This window comes from Glycine max, chromosome 8, assembly GCF_000004515.6.
Source record: "Glycine max cultivar Williams 82 chromosome 8, Glycine_max_v4.0, whole genome shotgun sequence".
NCBI lineage: Eukaryota > Viridiplantae > Streptophyta > Magnoliopsida > Fabales > Fabaceae > Glycine > Glycine max.
This window is the reverse complement of record NC_038244.2, coordinates 2287940-2312692: the sequence shown is the minus strand read 5'-3', so window position 1 is coordinate 2312692 and position 24753 is coordinate 2287940. Positions and strand designations below refer to the sequence as shown.

The 24753-nt window shown below is 32.6% G+C and overlaps 2 protein-coding genes across 2 annotated transcripts; both read right to left on the bottom strand.

The window, feature by feature from the left end:
• Positions 1-1441: 1441 nt before the first annotated feature.
• LOC100793652 (uncharacterized) lies at positions 1442-22136 on the bottom strand. The gene is made up of 15 exons (XM_041017844.1): positions 21869-22136; positions 21011-21124; positions 20754-20825; positions 20569-20612; positions 19867-20002; positions 17302-17367; positions 16653-16732; positions 15815-15914; positions 14660-14835; positions 13660-13700; positions 13535-13563; positions 12456-12525; positions 12253-12342; positions 11237-11472; positions 1442-3383 (listed from the first exon to the last, which is right to left on the bottom strand). Exons 1-15 carry the CDS (start codon positions 21899-21901, stop codon positions 1857-1859), a joined length of 2814 nt encoding a protein of 937 aa, XP_040873778.1. The 5' UTR covers positions 21902-22136; the 3' UTR covers positions 1442-1856.
• LOC100787294 (phospholipase A2 homolog 3-like) lies at positions 4579-7584 on the bottom strand. Its single transcript, NM_001253213.2, is given in 4 exon segments — positions 4579-4972; positions 7003-7128; positions 7209-7251; positions 7351-7584. Coding segments are annotated over 4 exon segments (477 nt in total). The 5' UTR covers positions 7483-7584; the 3' UTR covers positions 4579-4796.
• Positions 22137-24753: the final 2617 nt, after the last annotated feature.

Sequence of the window (24753 nt, the reverse complement as noted above, 5' to 3'; positions counted from 1 at the left end):
AAAATATTAAATATAAAAAAATATTAAATAAAATTTAAAAAATAATAATACATTAATTTATTAAATAATTAAAATAAAAAATTATTTATGATTTTTAAAAAAATAAATTACGTGTAAAAAAATTGAAGTTGTAAAATAATTTACAATTTTAATAAAAAAATTTATAACTTTAAAGTTATATGAAAAGAAAAAGCTTTACGACTTTTAAAGTCATAAAAAAAACCTTTATGACTTTAAAGTTGTACAAAAAAAAATCTTACTATTTTAAAGTTGTATTTAAAAAATAAAATTAAAATCATAAAATATTTTATGAGTTTAGTGTAAAAAAGAATAAATTCGATTAAAAAATCGTAATATCAATTTAAATTTTACTCCCAAATGGTAAAATTGAAAGGAAAAAAAAAAGGCCTCTGGTTGGTCGTTTGGCCATGTTTTACACTTCACCTAACTCTAGGACCTCATTGTGTCTAATAGCTTTATCCTGTGTGATTTTAGAATAGTTATGACTTCGATAACAATAATTTATATTCTATAACAATTCATCAACAAAACAAGCAATTTTAAATCGTCTCAACCTCTTTACGTATAATCCTCGATTCGCCAATCATTGCAATCAAGCCTAAATCCAAAGAGAAATTTGATTCCCATATCATTCACTTCCTCCTACATTTGATCACCACATCCCATAGCCAATGCCTAACATACCATGTCCGAGATTTCCATTCAAGTTATGAAATATATATTTAACTGAACCAGAAAAAATGTTCTATTATTCAGTGATATGCTGCTATATTAGAAACACTATTTATTGAACAAATGCCAAAGTTGACAAGGGAGCCACATGTAGATGATGATAAAGGGATATTCCACTTACATCCCAGTTAATTCTAAGTCTCACGATCCATTAGGAAGGTGTGCTTTCTACTATATTTCTGCATCTGCATGAAAGTTCAACTTTGCTGATAATGACTGAAGTTAAGGCTTTGTTTATTAAGCAGGAAATAAGTCAATATCCATGTCTATATAATCAATTTTGATAGGCAACCAAATCTTCGTACCCTCCACATGCACAGTGACAATGATTTTGAGAATGAGAGTCAACTCAAAAACCATATACTGCCAAATTGAATTGTTCTCTCCTTTTCTACTAGGTGGTCTGTCAACGCAGAAACTAGCACTGAAATACACGTGGAGTTGGAAAACAACTTGGATGATGTTTGATGGAAACAAACAGAGGATTCTGTAATATTTGAAATGAATGAAGAAAAATGGACTCCCAACCGCAGGCTAGTGTAGCAGTACATTCTAGATTAGCTATCAGAGCTACATGCCTATTGCAGAAATTTATGCAGACAGGAGTTAATGAATTTTAAACTTAATAAAAGACAACGGCATTGATGTGCAAATGAAGTCATGAGTAAAGAAGATCAAGCAGCAAATATGAGAGTTGAGAAATTAAAACAACTGAAAGATGGAAACAGTTTAGTGTTCAAATCCATGGATCCTTGAGATCCAAATGGGGATCTCACTCTAGCTCAAGAACATTTAAATCCTGTGATCGTATACTACTTACAGACACGTTGTTAAAGCTAAGCTTGCCCTCTACTTGTGCTGCTCATAACAAACAAAAATGGAACCAAGTGGATGGAACTACCTTTATTACATATAGACTAATTTCAGCAATCGCGTGCAAAGGTATATGACCCCTATTCTTTCAGCATGCCCATATTTCTGATCCGAGCATCACTCCTAGAGAGCACATTACCTATCATACAGCTTAGCGATAAAATATTTTGTTCGCTAGAGTTCAACATCTGCAATGCTGTCCACCAATAAAAACTCGGTCTTAGTATCACTTATGCAGCAGATAGAAGAACAGACTCTGCAAATGAGGCAGAGCCATTATTAGGTGCTCCCTTTATCTTGAGAATAGAAGTAATCAAATTATAAATCTCAACATTTTCAAACGACGGTATCTTCCTCCCTCTAGCAAATCGAGGACCATGTCCAATGAAAATAGTCCTCATGGAGAAAACCGCATTGTCATAACCGTGCGAACCGCCACACTCTTGGCGCTTTGTTCTCTTCTGCTCAACCTTAAAACCTTCCTCGATCAACCCAATAATCGGTGCAATCCGATCACTCGCAGCATAATGAAGCCGACTAGGCAGATCCTCTTTCAAATACACCCTCAAAAACTTCCCATTGTCAACTTTCCCCGAGCTCAACCCTTCATTCATCTTAGCAACAACATCCGCAGGATCATTACCAGAAGGCGGACGAATTGCAAGCACAGGAGTATGCGTGACAACCCAATCTTTAGGAACATCAATCCAAGGAGCCAAATCATCAAGAAAAATCAACTTCTTATCACAAGTACCAACCATTCCATGATCTCCAACCATAATAATACTAACATCCTCGAAAACCCCTCTTTCCTCCAAACCCCTAATCAACCTCCCCACCATTCTATCAATCCTAGCAACAGCCTCAGTGATCAGAGGATCATCAGCACCAACCTTGTGACCCTGATGATCAGGGTCCTCAAAATAAAGCGTCATGAAATCAGGAATCTGATCACTAGGCAAATCAAAGTACCCCAAAACCGCATCAACCCTATCCTCAAATGAAACAGAAGCATTATAGCGGATACAAAAATTGAAAGGACAAGTCCAAGGACCCTTATTTACCTCAGAACCAGGCCAGAAATAAGTTGCAGCCTTTAATCCGTTTTTGAGAACAGTTTCCCACAAGGGTTCCCCGAGCCACCACTTGGGGTCATGGCTGTTACCCATGTAAAAGGGTTCCCCGGAGAGTGGATCGGTGAAGTGGTTATTGATGATGCCGTGGTAAGCAGGGTAGAGGCCAGTGGCGATGGAGTAATGGTTGGGGAAAGTGAGAGAGGGGAAAACCGGAATCAAACCGGATTCAGCTTCGGTTCCGTTAGCGATCAAACGGGAAATGTGGGGAGTTGGGGCTTTGAATTGGTAACCGAAACGAAAGCCGTCGGAGGAGACTAGGAGGACGACGGGGCGTTTGAGTTTGGAGAGAGGACGAGCTTTTGATGAGAAGAGAGAGAGAGAAGAAGGAGAAGGTGAAAGTGGTGGTTTTGAAGAGAAGTAGAGAAAGGCGAAGGCGAAGGATGTTGATAAGGCAATGAAAGTGATGAGGATGAGGGTGATGAAGAGGGGTTTGTGAGAAGAGGAAGAAGAAGAAGAAAAAGAAGAAGAAGAGTCGGTGCTGAAGGAAAGAAGAGCTTTTGATGAAGGAGAGTCTTCTTGGTCGTCATGGTCTTGGGTTGAGATTGGCGCGGGCATTGTGGAAGTCAATGCAGACAAAGGATTGGAACCCATGTTTATGTTTCTTCCGTTCTGTGGTTGTGGTTATGGGAAGCTCAGAAGTCAGAAGGTAGAAAAGAGAGAGAGGGTTGAGTAAGATCCGATTAAACTCAAGCATAGTCCTACCAAAGAAAGATGGGAGAGTTGGAGAAGGATCGGTGTCAGAGTAGAAGACAATGTTCAGAAGATGCGGAATAACTAAGGAAGGAAGGAAGGACCACATCGTCCCAATCATCAATCGACTCCTTAAAAAAAACTCAAATAATTTTGGTATCCATTACTTTTTTATTTGCGATTTTCATTCTCTCTCTCTCTCTTTTTAATTCACAATTTTGAATCATGTTAAGCATCCACCTTGTTTTAGAACGGATTAAGAAGATAAAAAGAAAATAAAAAATGAAAGAGAAAATAATTAGAAGCTTATAATTATTTGAAAAAAATATCTTTTAAGTCCTTCAAAATTTAGTCAAAATTCATTTTAGTTTCTATTTGATCCTTTTATTTCTTGAAACGTGGTGGATATCATTTTTGGTAAAGTTTGAAGTACAGCATCATAAATTAAATATATTACATTTCAAAAACATGATGACTAAAACTTCTATTATGAAATGTAGAATTATAACTAATTTCGATCAAATCTTGAAGCACTTGAAACAAAGTTTACATTTTTTTATAAAACGTCATATTTCATTCGTAATAACAGTTTGAATACATGTGGAGTAAACTCAAAAACATGTGGACTAACATATGATTTAAACTTTTAGTCACGTACAATTTTAATTAACATATGTGCAACACCAAAGTGTTTTTGTTTTTCACCATATTATTGGTGTGAATTAATATTAATTTTTCCGGAAAATCTAGTTACCTTAAGTAAAGTTTTTTCTTTTAATTACGTTAAAATATTTGAGTCCAATTCTACTTGAAAGTGATTATTCTTTGTTTTGTTTTACATTAATTATTTTTATCTATTTTTCCCCAACACAAACACAGCTCCTTGACAGCGCATACCCAAGGATCCATGGATAGTTTTCTAAAGTTTTAACTCGGCCTGCTTTTAGAGAATGTTTCATCAGTTGGAAGGAACTGCATGCAAAGTCGATTTGAAATTAACATTCCTTCTTTCTTATGAGGAAATTAACTTGTCCTTGCATACTCTTATATTTATTACTTACCATTTCATAAGGAAGAAAATAATATCCAAGGACAATATATATAACCAAAAAGAAAAAACTGAATGTATGAAAAGTGCACTGGAGTTAATTTGATTAAACTAAACGTTAAATAACAACAAAACGATAGAAATTAAAATGCAAAACTAATTAAAAAAAAAATCCAAGGACAATAAACAATACACGTACAAAAACTAAAACTAGTCTACCTTAGCTAGGTCCTCATATATATAGGCTTTGAGAGGCAGGTAATAAGTAATAACCATTATTAATTGTAGCTAGCTAGCTAGGGCTTGTGTAAGACTCTTCCAGCCAGCAGAGCTGCTTCCATGACAACATTGATAACTTCAATTACATCATCCACTTGACATGCGTTTCCCTTGAATGTAGGAGCTCTTGAGTTCTTAAACTTTTGCATGCAGTTGATGAATGTTTGGCTGCACTCTTGGCTTAGGTAGTCGTCTGCACAGCACCATCATTGATAATTTGGTAGTCACTTTCATGTACGTATAACCATAGCTCTCAAATAATGTACGTGTTTATTTATCACAAATGATAAAGCTTTCGAAACTTGAATATTGTTGGAAGAAAAATATAACAACACGGATATCATTAACTCAAATTTGCTTCTTCCTTCTTTTTTTATAATGAGAATTGAACCTAAATGTCATGTATCTAACTCCAACTTTCCACCACTAGGCCTACCCTAGTGGGTTCAAAGCAAATTTGTTTTTGCTTGTAAATTCTCCACTCTCTTTCATTTGGACAATTATAGATATATATGATTTTTCTTGCATACATAGGCTCCAGTTTATTTTAAAAGGGCAAAATTAAAATTTTGATTAAGTTGGTTGAAGTTTGGTAAAGCTTTTTAATAATTCAAGCTAAACTAACCCAAATATAGATTCAGCTTACTAGGGTGGGAATTTAAGTATTTTACATAAATTCAAACGTCATTGTGTACAAGAAGAAAAAAAAAACACTAGAGTTTACTCATTAATATTGTCTTAAACGCCTATGTACCTTAAAAATTATACATACAATTTTCCTTACACCGTCAGTATTCTCCAAAAACTAAACTAATCTTATAAAGTTTTTATTAGTTCAAATTGGATAATAGTTTATATTTTAAAACAAATTACAATTAGAAAAACTACAAAGAAAAGGATGTGGAAAGTAGAAACGTATATAAACTAGTGACCACTTACTAATGACCATTCCAAAACGAGGTGAATTGAGGTGGAAAGAGAAAAGGAGAAAAAAATGATAGATGTGATGAAAATGAAATAGATATTTAAAGTTTTTTTTTAACTGTAGGTTTCATCTCCGTTTCACCAAAGAAAAGTGTCAGCAAAATATTTCCTTAACACTTTATTTTTTGTTAATGACAGAAATTTGGCGAAAATTAATTAAAGAATAACAAGAGAAACACGGTAAATAGGACCACATGACTTCCTTAGCTCCTAAGTCAGAACTGTATTATATATGTCCTTTTCTGAACCACTGATTGTTACATCCAACTAAACTTTTCATCTAGGAAAAAGGTTTACATTATGTTTATTTTTACAAAGATATTTAATAAAATTTAACCATCTTATGAGATCAGCAAGGACGAATCCAGCAGTCCATTGAACGGAGGCTTGAATTTCCTTTTTTCATTTTACAGTCATTTAAATATTGTTTATTAAAAATTCTACTAATTTTTTTGAAAGAAGAATATGATCTTATGAGCATAATAACAAACAAATTTTTTATTCTTAAAAATGAAACAGTATAAGTGAGTTTATGATTCACACACATATCATTAACTATTGAGGTAGACTTCCTTATGCACAATAAGGATAAATAAAATTCACATTAATATGGTCTCACAATCTAAAAAAACAAAATAATTTTATATATTAATAATTGAAAGTCATCAAATCCTATAACAATGATACATAATAATAATAATATAATATCTATATAAAATATATATTTTATATATGTGGGAAAGATAACTTATGTTCATTACGAGAGAAATGAATTTTTTTTATCAAAAGAGCTTTGAATTCTTAACATTTTCATGTAAGAAAAAATACAGCAGGATATTAATTTATGTTCTAAATTTATGGTTGTTTTAGTGTTTGATGATTAATATTCTATATAATTATTTTTAAGTTATTCTAGACAATTGATCGGGATCCAGAAATTTTAGAAGTGTCGCAAGACAATATGCAATTTTAAGAACTATTGTGCAACACTATATAAAGTTACACAATTATATTTCATACTTAACAAATAAATGAACCATCTCTGGGGAGGGGCTCAGGTCCCTGCTTGCCCCCTCCTAAATCGGTCTCTGGAGATCAGGTAAATTATTTACTTAGATATCAGATCTGATATAGTATAAAATGTTTGAATACAATAAATTAAAGTATAGAAAATCAGATCTGATATAGTGTAAAATGCTTGAATACAATAAATTAAGAAAGTATAGAAATAGAACTCACTGTTTTTGGCTTGGACACATTTATCATGATACATACAACAAGCATCAAGGCCATCACAAGGTTTTTCCCCAGGGCACCCACTATACAGAAGTCCACAGTACTTGCCATATCTCAATAAAGGAGGCACTGTCATTCCAAAACTTCATTACATTTTCTTTTTATTTCTCCCAAACACATCATAACAAATGTTAAAAGAAATTTAGTACCTGAACAGAAGCTTGACTCACATGTTCTGCTGCACTCTTTGCTCTGCAATTGCAAACAAAGAAGAAGAGTTAGAAAGTGTTGTTAAGTTAAATGAAGTGTTTGGAATTTAAAAAAAGAAAAAAGATGAAGCAAGAAGCGAACCACAGAGACAGTGATTCCGGTGGTTTCAACTCCTATGTTGAGGGAAGAAATGGGAATGGTTAAGAAGTTGATAAGGAAAAAGGTGCAAGAAATGAAGAGGAGACCATACTTGGATAACTGAGATGGAACCATTTTTGTGGAAAGAAGGAAAAGGTGAAGAGAAAAATGCGATTAATGTATGATTTTGAAGGGTGGTTTTGCTTGAAGGCTCTAATTTATATGAGATACTACAGTGACAAGTGAGTGAGGAAGAGAACACAGAAATCTGAGAGTTGGCAGAGCTCAGAAAGAAAGATGGGAGTGTTTGTTTTGTAGTAGCACGTGACTGTAATTTCATCATTATTTCAAATATTCTCTTTATACTATTTTCTTGTAGCTCTGTTCTAGCTATTATTAGCTGCATTAGCGTTACATTCCATTTTTATTTTTATTTTATTAATGGGTGGAAGGCCAAAAATGCCAAAACACAAAACATAATTACATGAAGAAGAAGAAATTATTATATAGTTCAAGCCTCCAATCTGTTTATAATTCTTGTCAATCTTTACCTGATATGTTTTGAGATTTTTAAATTTACAAAAATAAATAATAATAATGTGAGAGGTGAGATTGATCTATGCATATAAATCACAAGCTGAATAAGGATGGAAAGAACTTGAATGTTGAAAGGAATGAAAGATAGGGCTAGGTGTTGATCTAGGCATCTAGCAGAGAACTTTCACCATTCCAGGTTCCAACCAATCAATTTTAACTGTTCTTTCTTTATCATAGCACACAAGCGTGAAAAATTAACTAGATTCGGTACATTCTGGCCAATCTTTGACTCATTAGAACCTACACGATGATTATCAATCAAGGTTCTCTACTAATTAATCAGACTGTCACACTAGTTCTCCTCATATCTATGCAGGGTAGCCTTTCTTAACTTGAACCATCAAATAAGAGCAGACTATTTTAGTATCCAAACACAAAGAGAGATTATTATTTCGATTAGTGTCCAAGAACTATAAAATCCCACACATCTTTGGCTGAGATTGATGGTTGACCATTCTTTTGAAGAAATTAAGAAGAAGAAAAAAATTCTTATTTTATTTCATAAGAAAATATTTATTTCGTGATAAATAAAATAACATATTCAATAAATTACTTAATCTCATGTTAACAAGCAAGAAATTTTTTTATTTAAATTGTTATAACAATAAATTAAAGAAGTTTATTTTCACTAATAATTTAAATATTAATGTAATTCTAAGTAAATTATTTTTCGTCAGAGTTAAATATAATTTTCCTACGTGTATCTTTGGAAGATAATTTTGCTTGAAATCACTCGTTAAAATGAGAAATTATGTGTCATGCTAGTTGATCGTGTGCTTGATAGTTAAGTCAAATAGATTTTATTAAATAAAGAAAACTAAAGATGTGACTTTTTACATTAATTAAGCAATAAAAAACTCAAGATGTGATTTTTACAGGATAGACTTCCATAAAAGATTTTGTAAATATGTACGCAAGTGCCACACTTTTTCAAAGAACTAAAGAATGAAAAATGTAACTTAAAAAAAGCAAATTAAGTCCATATTTTTTATTTTATTAAATTAAACCTTAAATTACTGTACTATCCTTAAAATAAAATAATGAGAATATATATATATATAGAGAGAGAGAGAACATCAGAAAATACGGGTTGCATTATTTTTTGTCACACATCTACCACATAAAGTTGTGACTTGCGTATACCATCATCTAATCATCTATTAGGCTACAAATCCTTTTTATTTACTTTTTCTAGGTTGCTTTTACTTAGAGGCCTCAGGTTTCAGCTGTACCACTACCTCACCCTTTTCATACAACCATACCTTTCACACAATAACTCTTAACCGTTGATCAATGATCACAAAATGTTGATCACTCCAATCTTCATCGTTTTTAATGAAGAAACATCGTGGTTGAACCCCTTCAAAGAATCCATGTAGTTCTCAAAAAGTTTCTCGCACTTTTTTGCCCTAAGAGCCAACCGTGCTTTACACGGACAATATATCTAACTTAAACTCTAAAATAGAATAAATAGGTATTTTGGTTTATGACTTTTGACCCCTTTAATAAATTAGTCCCTATCTTTCTCAAATGTAAAAAATAGTTTTTATTTTTGTATAAATTTTGTAAAATAGTCATTGTCGTTAAATTTAAAAGTAACGCTGTTAGTGAGGTGCATTGTTGGCAATTTTAATGCCACATAGACTATCCAATGTGACAAATTGTCCTAGATTGTGACACATAGATTGAACTTTGATGCAAAATTTAAAAAGTTGTCAAATATTTTTTTCTTCACTTATTTCCATTTATTTTCAGGACAGATAACTGCAACATCCCTACTTTTAACATTTGATTTCTATTTCCAAAATTGTTTTTAATTTTCAAAAAATTAAAATAGAAAAATTGATTTGATTAGTAAAAATTATTACGTTTCACTATCCCTATTGCTCGAATTACACTTTATCCACCCCACCCCTGGTGAACCGGCTTAGGTGATTGGAAGTGAGGGCCTCCGTCACACTCAGAGTATGTAAATTCCAAATAATTTCACAATCCCAACTCACAGTCAAGGCACGTCAAGGCATGAGTTGTGTGCTAACTACTACTACTCTTCAAACCAAACACGCATCGATGGAGAAGATGCAGCACACGGAGGAGCTTGTGAGGGAGTTTCTGGTGTTCCACGGCTTCACCAACACCCTTGAATCCTACGAGGCTGAATTGCGCACTGACATTGGAAAAGGATTCGAGGTCCGACAAGATCCTCGACCTAATCTTCTCCCTCTACGTCCCCAAGTTCCATGCCGCTTGCCTCCACGCTCTCTAAGTTGGAGACTCTCTTCTACGCTTCTAGGTCGCCCATGCCGTCTAGTGCAACCACAACGACAAAGTCGTCGACTTCTTCACGCTTTACGACATCGAATTGCTGCAGAGGTCACAAGATTGGACTAACTGGTTCGGTGCGTTTTGCTTCTCTCGTCGTCGTTTTTGTTTCGTAACTGGTTCGGTCACAAGATTGGACCAATTGTGTTGCAATTATTCCTTATAAGAAGAATCCACACTTGGATCTCGAGTTTCGGGTTTTTTTCTCCAAGGAGTGGTATCAGGCTTTACATCTTTCTTATAGAAACTTCTTCTGCAAAGTCTTCAATGCTACTCATATCCTTCATAGAGTTTAATTCCATTTATTGTTTTTTAATTCACAAAATGTTGGCAATTTCTTTTGCAACTTGTTTTGTTTAGCCTTAATGTTGTATCACGTTTAGCTGAAGGTTAATTCAGAGATGAATGCTACTAATTAGAGTGAAGAAGAAGAAGTAAGTGAAGAAGAAAATATTTGACAACTTTTTAAATTTTGCATCAAAGTCCAGTCTACGTGTCACAATTTAGAACAATTTGTCGCATTGGATAGTTTATGTGACACTAAAATTGGCAACAATGCACCTCACTAACGACGTTATTTTTAAATTTAATGGCAATGACTATTTTGCAAAACTTATACAAAAAAAGGGACTATTTTTTACATTTCAAAAAGATAAGAACTAATTTGTTAAAGGATCGAAAGTCAGGGACCAAAATGTCTATTTACTCCTCTAAAATATGTAATAAGTTACAAAACTATTAAAAGTCTGTTATATTAATTTTATAATCTAAGGATTATAACTACATTTCGCCATCTAAAATACACCTCTTTCAAATCTAATAATGTAACGTGAGCTTATTCTAGGCCACGAAATACATGAAAACAATAAAAAGATTTGATAGAATTACAATGAGATTGACAGCTGCGATCACAATTATAAGAATGATGATGCAATACAAGTATTAACGGCAACAATGGTGTTTAAATTACACGTGCACAATCGCCAGATTCACATATCAAAACTGCTGTGTCTTTGCTTATTTGGCTTGCTAACTCTGGCTGTACCTTGAGATATTCCCTCCTGACAAATGATGCAGCTTCAGTTGCAAGGTCAGCCTCCACAAATGCAAGGCAACACCCTCTAAACCCAGCACCACTGAAGCGCGCTCCCAATACACCGGGAGCCCTCAGAAGGATCTCATACAGTTGAATCAGAGGTTCACAACCTTGGCAGACACATCATTCAACATGATCATCAATGGTTACTCTAACATCTAATTATCTAACGATAACATGTCAGTTTTCATGTCTCAAAAGTATTAGATGTTATTTTTAAAGCACGCACGCATACAATAAGAACTGATGAAAAATTTTCAATTGATTTTAAATCAAAGCTAATGAAAAATTATTCATGATGCCTTTGATTAAATTATTAGATTCCTCTTAAAAATCAGCTGTGTTTCATTTTGGTCTTCTATTTATCAACACAATCCAGATATACTGCAAATGATAGGACACCAGGGGCAGTTCAATTAAATTTGGATAACTAAAATAGAAAATAAATATTTTGCTTTGCAGAGAATCTGGATTCATAGTGAACATTCCATCATGTACCAAGGGCTTGGAAGAAAGCTTTAGGAAAGCAATTAAAAAAAAGTTTAGAGGAAAATATAGAACAGTAGAGAAGGAAAGGACAGAACTAAAAGTGTTTCAGAGTACTAAAGGTAACAACAAAAGTTTAAAATCCAACACTATTTTGTGTAAAATGTTAGCGGTTTCTAGGCTTGATTTTTTATTATTTTTTTTTTGTGTGTAAATTTTCAAGGCTATATACTTATAGAAATATGTGCAGCTAGATATTGGAAAATTGAATAACTGCATAAGAAATATATATGTTTTTCCACCCCATTTTGGTTTCCAGTACTTCATGTCACTTTCATATTATAAAAGCAAGAAGATGAAATTTCAAAACATTTCAATAATGAACTTGGGGATTTAAGTTATACCACATTCATAATTTTGAATGGAACTCCGACCAGAAGCTGTAATAAGCATTCCAAAATCTTTTAAATTGCCCATCGCCCAAGCCTCAACTCCTAGGTTAAAAATTAAATAAATTAATAAAATTATGTTTATAGTAAAAAAAGTTAAATGAGCAGGGCATAAAACCTCAAGATGAAATTTATCTAAGCAATTCAACTGATTATACCTTTCATAACTCGCATATTCTCTGAGAAATAATGCTCCGCTCTTTTGGCTAGATTGGGTTCTAATTTGTGCTGCACAAACAAAATGTAGGAGTACTTGATTAGTTGATTATGCTAAAATCATAGCCGGGATTTAGATTATACAACATATGAAAGAAGCATTAAACATCAGTAAATAAGCTGGAACAAGTAAGCAGGTTCTATTAACTAGCATAGCAAAAAATCTATAATACTTTCTTGCAAATGTCGATATAACAGCTAACAAGCATAATTTTATCTGCATTTTGAACATTTTTAAAGTGGCAAGATTTGGAAGCACAAGATCCAATAAACTTTGGCATGTGGAATACACCGTTGCTATCTTGGAAAACATTTCAAAGCCTGTTTTGAGCGTGAATGCACGAGAGATAGCTCAAGTTAAACACAAACTATTTAAACATAGACTACTTCCCATATAAGTTGGTTATTATGTTGACTGTACTCTGAAGGAACTCCAACATAGTGATTGATGAATTTCAGTATTCCATGGCCCAATCAACACATTATTTACAAATCCATTGACAACTGTGCAAAACAAAAATAAAATTCTATCAAGCTGGGTTTATTTCAGAAAACTATTAACCCTCAAAGAAGGCCATGGGAGGCACCAGTGAGAAGAATGGGCTGTATGATTATAGCCCAGTGAAGAAGAGAGGAAGGAGGCCAAGACGGACTTTGGAGGAATTGGTTAGGATAGATCCCATGGTAAATAATATTTCTAAATTTTTAGTCTTTGACCGAGCAAAATAACTTTGGGTAATCTGTGTAGCCAAACTCAACTATTAGGATAAGACTTTTGATGTTGTTGTTGTTGTAGTGCTTAGAAAGAAAATATTAGTGCATTTATTACTTTTCTACAGTTATACAATTTTCAAAATCATATTCCTAGAAAAAAAAGAAACCTATTTATTTAGCTATACATTTCATGTTTGTTATGCCATCAGCCCATCACCCAAAATATAAATTGTGCATTATATCATAGATTAACCAGGATATGTAAAGATCTGTATACTTATCAATTTAACATGACAATGCTTTATACCTTGTGAGTGTCATATACTTCTGGATCAACTGCTCAGTGGAAAAAACAAAAAAATTACTTAGATCAGTTAGCTATTTGATAAAAAGATATAACTAGGTTCACATGTAAGAAGGCAAGATACTGACCGTTAGATAGGATGGGCTCTGTTGTGTAATCTCCAGATGCTCTGCAAAATGAATAAAAAATAATATAACCTTCTTGGGCGTTGATTATCTCACCAAATTCATATACATCAATTTAGTTCTAAATTCTAATTGTATATTGGTTTCAAAGGGAGCAAAACCTTAATAATAGGAAACTGTATGGACCTATACCTTGGGGAGGGGGAGTATAGGGACCAAAAACCAAATGAGTAAAAACTACTATGACAAAATTTAAAACTCTAGTTTGACTTGCATGAAAATAAAAAAGGATGTTAAAGCTTAACTCATTTATTTAAATGAGCCAAATTTTAAGCCTTGGTTTAGGTTGTTTTAAAAATATTAAACCCAACTTATTTAGCTTGTTTTATAATTATTTTCCTTCTCTTCACCAAATATCTTCTTGAAATATTATTCACAATAAGAGCTAACTTGTTTACCTTGTTAATGTCTTATATATCGAATTTAGTTATTATTGCAATTAGAACTTCTACCATTCATCTTTTAATAAACTGTGACCCAGTACACGATGCTCCAATGTAGTGGGGTTTGGGTAAGGCAAATGTATGCAGCCCTGCCCCACAAACAGAATGATTGTTATAGGATTTGAACCCGTGGCTTTCAGGTCACAAGGCAGCAACCTTACCATTGTGTCAAGGCTCACCCTCATCTTATAATAAACTAAACTGATGCAAATTTGACAACATCAAAAATGGATTCGTGAGAGACCTAGTTGAGATTAATGAGGAGTAAAAGGTATTTATCCATTTTAGTAATTAACCACTTCCATCCTCTAGCTCAGTTTATTGACACCCTTTTGTAAGTGTAAAGTTGGCATTTGGCAACAGCTCTTGAGAGTTGAGACACTAAAACTTAGAAATGTCTTAAATATTTTGCAATGCATGTAAAGTAAAGACAAGTTCTTATTAAAAAAATGAATGACAACAGTAATAAATTTGCAAAAGAAGAAGAAAGAAAAACTCACTCAAGAAGAATTTGTGCGGCCTCTCGACACTCTACAACTCGCTTGTTATATCCAGGGTTATTCGTCAAAGCTTGCTTCAACCCCGAAAGTGCCAACAATATTCTGGTTGCTTTTGGCTGCCCACTCTCGTTGTATTCTAGAACCTTTGGTTGGTAAATAAGTTTATAATCTTTGGTCTGCATGTGCCAAACCAACACATGAAAATAGAGGAAGGACAACAATAACAGGGAGAAATTATTTGAAGCATAATTATTAATTAAAACCATTATTACAAATAGTGGTGTTAATTAATTATTATGCTAGATATTTAATTGCATTAATTAAGCTAACATGTCCCCCTATCTCAAGTAGGATAGAAATAAACCCACTAGGGTCGGCATAGTTGGGGGGAGGGGGGGGAGGCTAGTATGCCTGTCGTCATAAATTCAAACCTCAGTGCAATGTTTATTATTTTTTATTTTCTAAAACAGCTTAATATGACAAGCTAAATACCATAGAAAAATTTTCAAGCAAAACAACTGTAAAAAAAAATCAACAAAAAAACTAGTTATTTACATCTTAAAAGATATCCAGTTCATCTTTATCCAAGGGATGCTGCAGTGCAACTGCAAACAAAAGTATTTTTCAATTTTCATGCATCTGAATTAAGCAAGTATCAAAAATCAATGCCTACATGAAACAGATCTAGCAATTAATACAAGTTTGTGGAACAAGAATTCTTTATATTTGTAAGATGGCAACTTATGCTACAAGTTAGTGGCAAAATTTTGAAGTGCTTTGGTTGATAAATTCAATTGCCCCAGCATTTAGAGGAATATATAAACATTGACAGTGAGGATTTGGTAAACGATATCGTCGGCAATTTATTTCTTGGGGGAAAGTGGGGAGGTGAGCCACTCTAGTTTCCCTTGTATATTTTACAATGACCTACACTGCTCGATTGCTTTTCAAACACATAATCCCTCATTACCACCCTCCATATAGGTGAAAAGGATGCATATACATACATATGGACACAATAAGAAGCTTGAGTGACAAAAGCGCACATGATCAACATGCCAGATACCAAATCTAGTTCTGTAACTGATGGATATGCTTCAAAAAATCAAAAGACATTTAGAACTTGCGACGACAACACATCAATCCAGGTATTACCTTGCAATTCATGCACATCAAACAACCATGGCTTGAAAGCAAAATAGCTGATTGGTCCATTATGCCATTTTTCAGACCCAAATATTCATTCTCAATCAACCTATAAAGAGAAAAGTAACATTTAAGAGGGCTGATCTAATATCACCAGACAATTGAGAAATGACTCAGTAGTATATCTATAATCACAATGAATAAAAGGATGGGGATCTAATTCCTTTTAAGCTTTGGTGGCATCTTAACTTTTCAACTTCAATGGCAACATTTTAGAAGCATTTTACTTTCCATCATAGTGAGCAACAGCTTGCAAAGAGGTGTAACAAGAGTGTGAGAAGCAGAGATTGGAAGAAAAATATTTCCCTTTTTCTAACACACGGAAGTCAATCCATATCAAGGTAGTTAAAGTCAAGAGGTGTTTTACGCCTTGAACTGAAAGACACCAAAGCCTTGCTAACAGAAATACGCAAACAATAATGTTGGGGGGCGGGCAGGATGAAGACTGTTAAAATATTTGACTATTTCGCATTCATGAAGACATGACATTCAAAGTAAAATTAAAAGGGGTACTGCTAAAGAGTGCACTGGATATTGGTTAAGGAGCATTTAGTACACCTTATCAAATACTTTCAATTACTTAAGAAATTCTGATGCCTTTGACTGCACTGATTCATACATTTGCCCATGGTGATTGGCTTGGTGGTTGAAGGGAGGAGGGAGGGGTCGTGGGTTCGAATCCCTCCCTCTAACAAAAACTAACATTGGCAAATAAAAAAAAAACACATTTGCCCATGGTTCAAGAAGAATGCATAGTGACTGTCCCCAAGGACTTGGATAGACTTACCTATCATATTCAATAAGTTCTGTGGGAGATATTACTAAATCATTTGCATATTGCAAAGCCATGAGGTAAGCCACTCCAACCTTCCAAACAATGAAAGTTGAAATACCCAGAGAAAGTCAGAAGACATGAACAGTTGCCAACAGTGATCTATCATGGTGTTTTCCAAAAGAAATCAAAACGAACAGCTTATTAAAAAAAGAACAAAAAGAAAATGAGCATAGGATCAGATTAACAGATATTAACATTATTTGAAGAGTGAAATAATATATTGGGATCTGGTTGTAATTAAGGCAATATTAGTAATTCAGGGTTATAAAAGTATTTTTACTTTTAATAAAGTTACAGTCAAATAAATAAATAATAAATCATTTCTTCAATGATCATTTATTTTGTTACTACTAGGAATTAAAGTGCACATGGATGCACAAAGGAAAGCAGAAAACATTGACAACGAAAATTGTTCTCCTCTCCTAGTTCATCCTCTGTTCCAATATCCCCAACCCATGCTCGAAAGTGAATTTTTCTCAAGAAGCTAAACTAGCTAGATATTCTTCTGATGAATTTCTTTTCAATTATTACAAGGCCATCATACTCATAATTTTAAGGACCAAATTAAGAGAAAGTAGACAGGGAGAAGTCACTATCTTACTGCAGCAGAAGAGCTTAAGCCCGAACTGTCCAGACCTTCAGAACCACATATGTATCCTATGATACCCTGGAAACATTGTAATAAGGATGGGTGGGAATACATTTTGAAATAACAGAAATAAATTGCATGCAGTGATCTTCATTGTAAGAAAACCAGAAATACAACATAAGCAGTTTCTTATTTTCTGGTCATGAGGCTGGAGAAAAGATATTTACAGTTGCACTCATCTAACATTTACCCAAGAACCAGTTCTAAACAGGATCAAGCTGACAGAGGTAAGTTCTATTTTGTTTTGTAGTAAATCAAATGTCATCATCAATAATTTGAACAACAAGAAAAATGTTTTGTTGGCATTAACCCTTAGAGCTAATTTTAAGCAACTAAAAGGATTTTACTGGGGAAAGTATTTATTACATAAGAAATACAAAAGTGCAATAAACATTTTTTTCCCAATAATTTCACTTTAGTTGCTACGGCTGATGTTTAAAAAAAAAACTAATGTAAACTTTAAAACAATTAAAACAAATGAGATGTACCAAAATAAAATCTCATAACAGGACCCCAGACATAGGATCTAAAGAGCCCGAACTTTGCTAAACATAACAACGCTGTGCAATGCTTAAAATCTGAAAGCATGTTGAAAAAGCAGCCAACTAAAATATCACAAACTGTATTGCTGAAGTCATGAACAAAAATAAGAAACCTAGAAACATAATACATCTTCCAGTACTTTATGATTACTGAAAATCTTAATATTTTCTCTTTTGTATAATTCAGTTGGCCAGCTATACGACCAATTATACTCTATAATAGTGAATGTCAGATTTTAAAAGGAAAATAGAAAAAAGTGGGAGTAGCAAAAAATAAGAAGGATAAGTGATCATACAACAAAGGATAGAACACAAATGATTGTGTACTAGGAGATATTGATATCCGAAAATTAGTTAAGATGTTTGGATATGTGCAAAGACATTTGGAGGCACCAATGAGGAGAGTAGATCACATTGTTAGCCAGGGAACCAATTATTATTCTTGATTATATTATATGTCGTAGCAATTAGAAATATAACCAGCCTATTAATTTTATATATTAAGAAATCCTAATTAGGTTGTCTGAATTGGGGATTAGAATTAATTTGTCATTAAGAGTTGAAAATCAATCTGTACTATTTATAGAGGAGAATAGGATCAAAGAGGGCATCAAGCCAAAATTTCTCGACATGGTATCACAAATCTCCTACCTTGAGACTTAAGCCCTCCTTCTTATGGGAGGAGTTTAATTCATTTTATCTTTTTAATTTCTTCTTCTATTAGTGCTTATGGAGAAGTTTATCCAAATAGGGACATAGCTACATACCATCAAGGAAGTCTCTCTATTTAGGATTATAATTGTGGGTTCCTTAATTTGTGGGTTGATCATTCCGCTATTTTACATGTTGGTGTTTCCAAAATTCGCTTCTTGTTGTTGTTCAACAAGTCTATGAAATCACCAAACAAGATCAATTTCTTATGAAGCTTTGTTGTTCGATGGAGAACCTTTCACGCCACTACTACTTCAATGGGCACAACCACTACTCCTGCAACCTCCAGTGCAGGAGCTTTGACTGTGGAGAGTGAGCAGCAAATGGTACAATCCGCTCTTTCTGCCTTGGGCATTTGAGGTAAGTCCAATGCCATCTCATCTCATCTCAACATTGATTTGTTGATTCTGGGGTCTTTAATCACATGACTAGTTCCCCAGAACATTTGCACAATGTTCGCACTTACAAGGACACCAAAATATTCAAATTGTTGATGGTAATACTCTTTCTATTATTTCTGTTGAAGACATTAACCCCTCCTTTTGAGACATGTTAGTGTTCCTTGGACTTATTTTGAACTTAATTTCAATAAGACAATTGATGGACAACAATTGTAATATGAACTTCTTTCATGTTGGTTGTTTTATGCAAGATCAGGGGTAGGGAAAGTGATCACGAGGGAGCCTAAAATGGGCAGACTATTGCCTCTTCAGTTTTCTCTACCACGTCTTTTTTGCTTGTCGTGATGTCCCAAATAAGTTTAAGGATTAGCATAGAAAGTTGAGACATCCAAATTTCACTGTTTTGGATTGTTGAATAATAAAATTTCACTGAATTGATTTTAAATACAAATATAACTAAATTTTAAAATTTTAAGCACAGTAAAAATAACAATTATGAAAAAAAAGCTTCAGTCTGATTTGCTAGTTTATTTTAGTGTTTCACAAAAGAACTCATAGGGAAGTTGACAATAACCTCTTGCTACTAAGGTTCATACTTAGATAATATCAATACAGAATGGATGGATCCCTTTCCCCAGAACGTACAGAACATCAAACTTGGGGTAATTATGCCTTTTAGTTAACAATTTTTAAGCCCTACGTAAACTACACTGCAGAGCATAAATATTCAACTTAATCAAAGTGAAAGTGCAGGTTAAACTATATTATCATATAGAGCTGCTATCCATCTGATATACATATAGCACAAACTCAGCATAATCAAGTGATGAACAGAAAGGTGAACCTCCGGCATTATATCTGACCTTAGAAAGAATGTTTCCGCTACTCTTTAGTGCATATACGGCTCCTCTAGCATAACGCCCCCAGTTACATTGTTCCTGTAGCTCTGATGAATCTTTGTCCAAATTTTTATCTTTTGGCTTCTGAATCTCATCAACTCTATCAAATATCCAATCACTTTATAACTCAAAATTGGGCAAATTATATAATGTTCTAGATAACAAAATTTTGCAATAAAAACAGGAAGAGCCCAAGATCAGAATGACATTAGAAACGCATGTAATAGCTCAATTGACACTGGCCCTAAATCTTGAAGATTTGGGTGTGATGATGACGTTGGAGGTTTGATCCTCCACCAGACCGGTTATCCCCTCCCCTACCCAGGTACTCGCACCTCCTATGTAACTAAAAGAAGAAATAAAGAATGGTGGTTGAAATCATATACCAATTACTACTTAGAGAGCCCATCATTCAGCCATATACGTAATGATGGTGAAGCTTTACATCATTTGTCAATTAGTAAGAGTTAGCAATTATATTTCATCTTCATTAACCATTAGGAAGCATGTCTTGTAATCCTAATGATATGGTCAAAGGTAGCACATATCTAAATAAATGCATCTGGCATGCATTTAGCCAAGATAATTTTATAAGAAATGGAATGAAACTTTTGAGGAAAAAAAAAAAAAAAGAAACAGCAAGCTTTATAATCATTGACCACAGACCTGAACTTAACTTCTCCCTCAAATTGTCCTGAGCGAATTACAACCTAAAATAAAAGTCCCCGAGATCATTCATCAAACAAATGAAAGCATCATGAATAATGAGTCTGTGAGCATAGGGATCATATCAAGTGAAAGCATGAAAGAAGTTAATTTTGACTTTATGAGCATGAAAGAAGTTAATTTACCTGGTTACTGCCAGAAGGAGCAAACCCCAGAAGTACTCCCATATTGATTGTCATAGCTGAAACGATCCCACCCTGCAAATACCAAAGGAAATTGCAAGAGAACTCATTCAAATTTCAAAATGAAAATTGTGAGAAAATTGCCTGGCAAGTGGCAACTGAACAGATGAAATTTATCTGCCCAGCACTACTGATCTAGCACATATTGCTCAAGATCATTCAGTTTCTTTTGCAATAGCATGACAGAAAGATTAGAATACCTGATGATCAATGTGTGCCCCCAAAGGACATATTCGATAGGGAGATACCACAACTCGAACTTCCTCTTTATTCAGATCCCCTATTTTCGAAACTCTCTCTCTCAACTCATTTAGCTGCAGATTACAAGTAGATCAATCACAGAGTATCAAACAGTATTGGAATCAAAAGGAAATTCTTCCTCCACTCCAACTGTTCAGGTTCTCTTAACATGTGTCAGTTATTTTCCACTTCCATTGTAACATTCCATTCGCCAACTTTCGAAAGGCTCAAAACATTATGAATTAAATAAGTTGCTACCACATTAAGGTCATGCTGAACATTATCCTAGGTTGAGCCACAATGGAGAGGATTCACCAGAAATCCCTTGCTCACGATCAATCAATTTTATTATTAATAGAATAATATAATATCCAAAACCGATCCAAACACTCTTACCTTCTAGAGCAAGGTAAATGATGTGCAGTTACCGAGAAACAAACTAGTACGTTATCATTAAATTTTCGAGAAACAAACTAGTACGTTATCATTAAATTTTCGAGAAACAAACTAGTACGTTATCATTAAATGATATCCATTACGCGAATTTTCAAAAATTAAATAACTATCAGTTTCATTGATTTGATGATGCGTTCAACACAAATATGAACTTCCAGCTAAATATGCCAATTGCAATTTGCAAACCAACCGATGCAAAAACAAGAAACAGAGTTCAGGGAAGAAACAGAAACAGCTTCAGAGCGAAGAATATGCAATGTCACCAAACGGTGAAGCAAGAAAAGAAAATTAAGCTACGCAAAAATGAGGACGAATTAATTTAAGGAGCAGATCAGAATATAAATTAAGCACAAAACACGCACCTCGGCATCGGAAGGCCAGCAGCGAGAAGCCATCTCTGCAACTGCGAAGGGAAGATTCAGAAACAAAGAGGAGATTTGGAAAACGAACAGAAGCACATATATAAAATGAAAACGATCAACGGTTGGTGAAGGTGCAATATCAGACAACTCGCAGTAGACAACGCATTAATTTTTGGTATCGAATGGCACGCACTTTGTATGAGTATGACGTGATATTATTATCATTATTTACGAGATGTCAAAAATTCCTCTCTTTTTCTTCCCATTTAAACACAACCAAATCAATCCTCAAATTTCTTGTATAGAATCACATTTATTATTATTATCATTATTTATTCCTGTAAATACATTTGAAGATATAGTTGACTTGATATCACATGCTGAATTGAATTTCTCATAACAGCATAAGAATAACAAAAATAAAAATTAAAGTTGGGATCGTGTGTAAATTACTTCTATCATTTACCATTAAGTTTGACACTCTGTGTCTCTATATTTTAAAACTATATTCACGTAAAAATAACTCGTGGTGTTATATTTTTTATTGATATTTTATAATAGAAAAATCTAAGAAAAATGTCTTTTTAATTTACTAAAAATTAAAAATATAGGCAAATACAAATTCTCTTGATAATAAATTAAAATTAAAAATTTATTCCGAACTAGAGGACAAACCTGTACATCTGTCTTTTTAATTTTTTTTTTGGATTTTATGATGTTACGAATTTTTGTTATTTTTTTGTTTTAGTAGTATAATTAATTTTGAATTCTTTAATTTTACTTGTTTAGAATTTTTTTCTCTCTCAAATAACATTAAAAAATAATAGTTAAAAAAAATCTTGAAATCTTTTTTCTTAAAATTCAACCTTTAGCATGAAAAAGAAAAATAATAATATATCTAATGGATGGTTTTTTGAATTCAAATTTTTTTAATTAAAGATGCTTTGAGCTCTCTCACCATGAAGAACAATTTTAAATCAATGGTCTAGATTTTTTATCTTTTGTCTTTTTTTTCTTTTCTTTCCTAGTTTTCCAATTTAACCCTAATGGCCTAAGCCTGGGTTTTTCTTTTTACCCTTTTTTTGTTTTCTTCTTCCTTCTTCTCTATAGCTACACTCTCACACACAAATGCAATGCACCAACATTGTAATGCTCAAAACACTTCTTGGTGTCATAAACTAGTACCGCCTTCAAACACCATCTTGGAGACCTAATTGGCTCTCTCACGATATATATAGCCTGCGTCTTAAAAAGAAAATGTTTTAAGCCAGGTTATTCACAATTGATACATTGTTATATAGTTTAGTGGTTTAGAATTTAAATCTTAATTTTGGAGATAAAATAAATCTTATTAAAAAAAATAATACCCACATTTTGTATGTTTACTGCCTTCAATAAACATGCTTTCAACGAAAATTATTTTATATTAATATAATGATAAAAAAAAACATGTTTTAGGCTTGGAAATAAAAATAAAAAATAGTAACCCATGTCTCGTTAAATTATTAATATGTCATAAGTTTAATGATGATATTATATTATATGTTATATTTTCGTTAATATTTAATTGCTTTATAAAAAATATCAAAATTAAAAACTATATATTTAATATTGTGAAAGTGTAAAACACATTTATATTTATTATACAAATAACGTAGGAGAATCGGTAAGAAATGTAATAAGAAGATTTATAACTATTGTTTTAATATAAGACAATAGAATATATATAATCTACAATTTATAATCATGATAAATAAGTAATCCTTGATTTTATTTTTTTAACTACTATAAATAGACATATTTAGTTTTTAAAAGTAAATTTTCAAATTTAAATATTGTGTATGAACAATCAATGTTGGAAGAATATATTGTACCATAGACGTTCTCTTATCAAGATTGTGTTTTAGAGATACGTATATTATGGTGTTAAACTGTTTTTTTATAAATAAATAAAAAGTTTAAAAACATTTGAAAAATAAAATTTAATTTTAGTGCACTATTTTCTACATTAATATATTGTATTAATTACCTATTAGTTCAATGATTATATAACATGCGTTATTAACTTTAGTAAAAATAATATTAAAAAAGTAATTTGTGAATATTAATATAAAAACAAGAAATGCATAAAAAATATTTCTGAGAGGGAAAACATTTTACAAATATCAATAAAGTTTAATGTACTATTTTCTAATTTCGACATCTGATATTATTTAGCATAAAAAAATTATACCGCAAGTACACACATAATTAAATAATAACATACAAATTTTAGAAATCAAAATTGAGTTAAGAAACAATTAAGTTTTTTATTGATTTTTTTATGGATTTTTTTTTATTTTGAAGTTTCTTTTAAGATATTTTATTTTGGTAAAAATATTAAAAATTAAAATTCACTATCTCATCCAATGAAAGAATATATTTACAAAAAACAAAAATATTATAAATTTTATCAGCATAAAAGAAAAAAAAGGTTAAAAATTAAAAGTCAAATACATTATACAAGTAGTTACGTTTCATTTTAGAAGAAAGGAATGGGAGTTGCCCACTGCCCTAATTATTCTTTGGTCTACATTATTTTATTCATTCTAAAATATTAGCCTTAACCAAATAATTATTAGTCAAACTATCTAATTCAATTAATTGAATAAATTATAAGGGTTATTATAAATTTTTTTCCCACTATTTTTTATTCCTATGAATAAAAAAAAAATTATCACAACACTATCCAACCTTCCATGCTTTGCCCTTAAGTTTGATAGTATGATAACGGGAGTCAAGGTTGGATAGATGACATTTATTACTTTCTCCCGAGTCCTGATATTTAATTCTTTTTATTTACAGTTTTTAATTATAGTACCTTATTTAAGAACAATTGAATTTTT

Coding starts and splice junctions, on each gene's coding strand:
- LOC100793652 (XM_041017844.1), bottom strand. CDS start 21,901: ATGGCTTCTCGCTGCTGGCCTTCCGATGCCGAG. Junction 15,915..16,652: donor GAACTTATTGAATATGATAG/GTAAGTCTATCC, acceptor TTCTCTTTATAG/GTTGATTGAGAATGAATATT. Junction 14,836..15,814: donor TGATGTGCATGAATTGCAAG/GTAATACCTGGA, acceptor TGGCACATGCAG/ACCAAAGATTATAAACTTAT.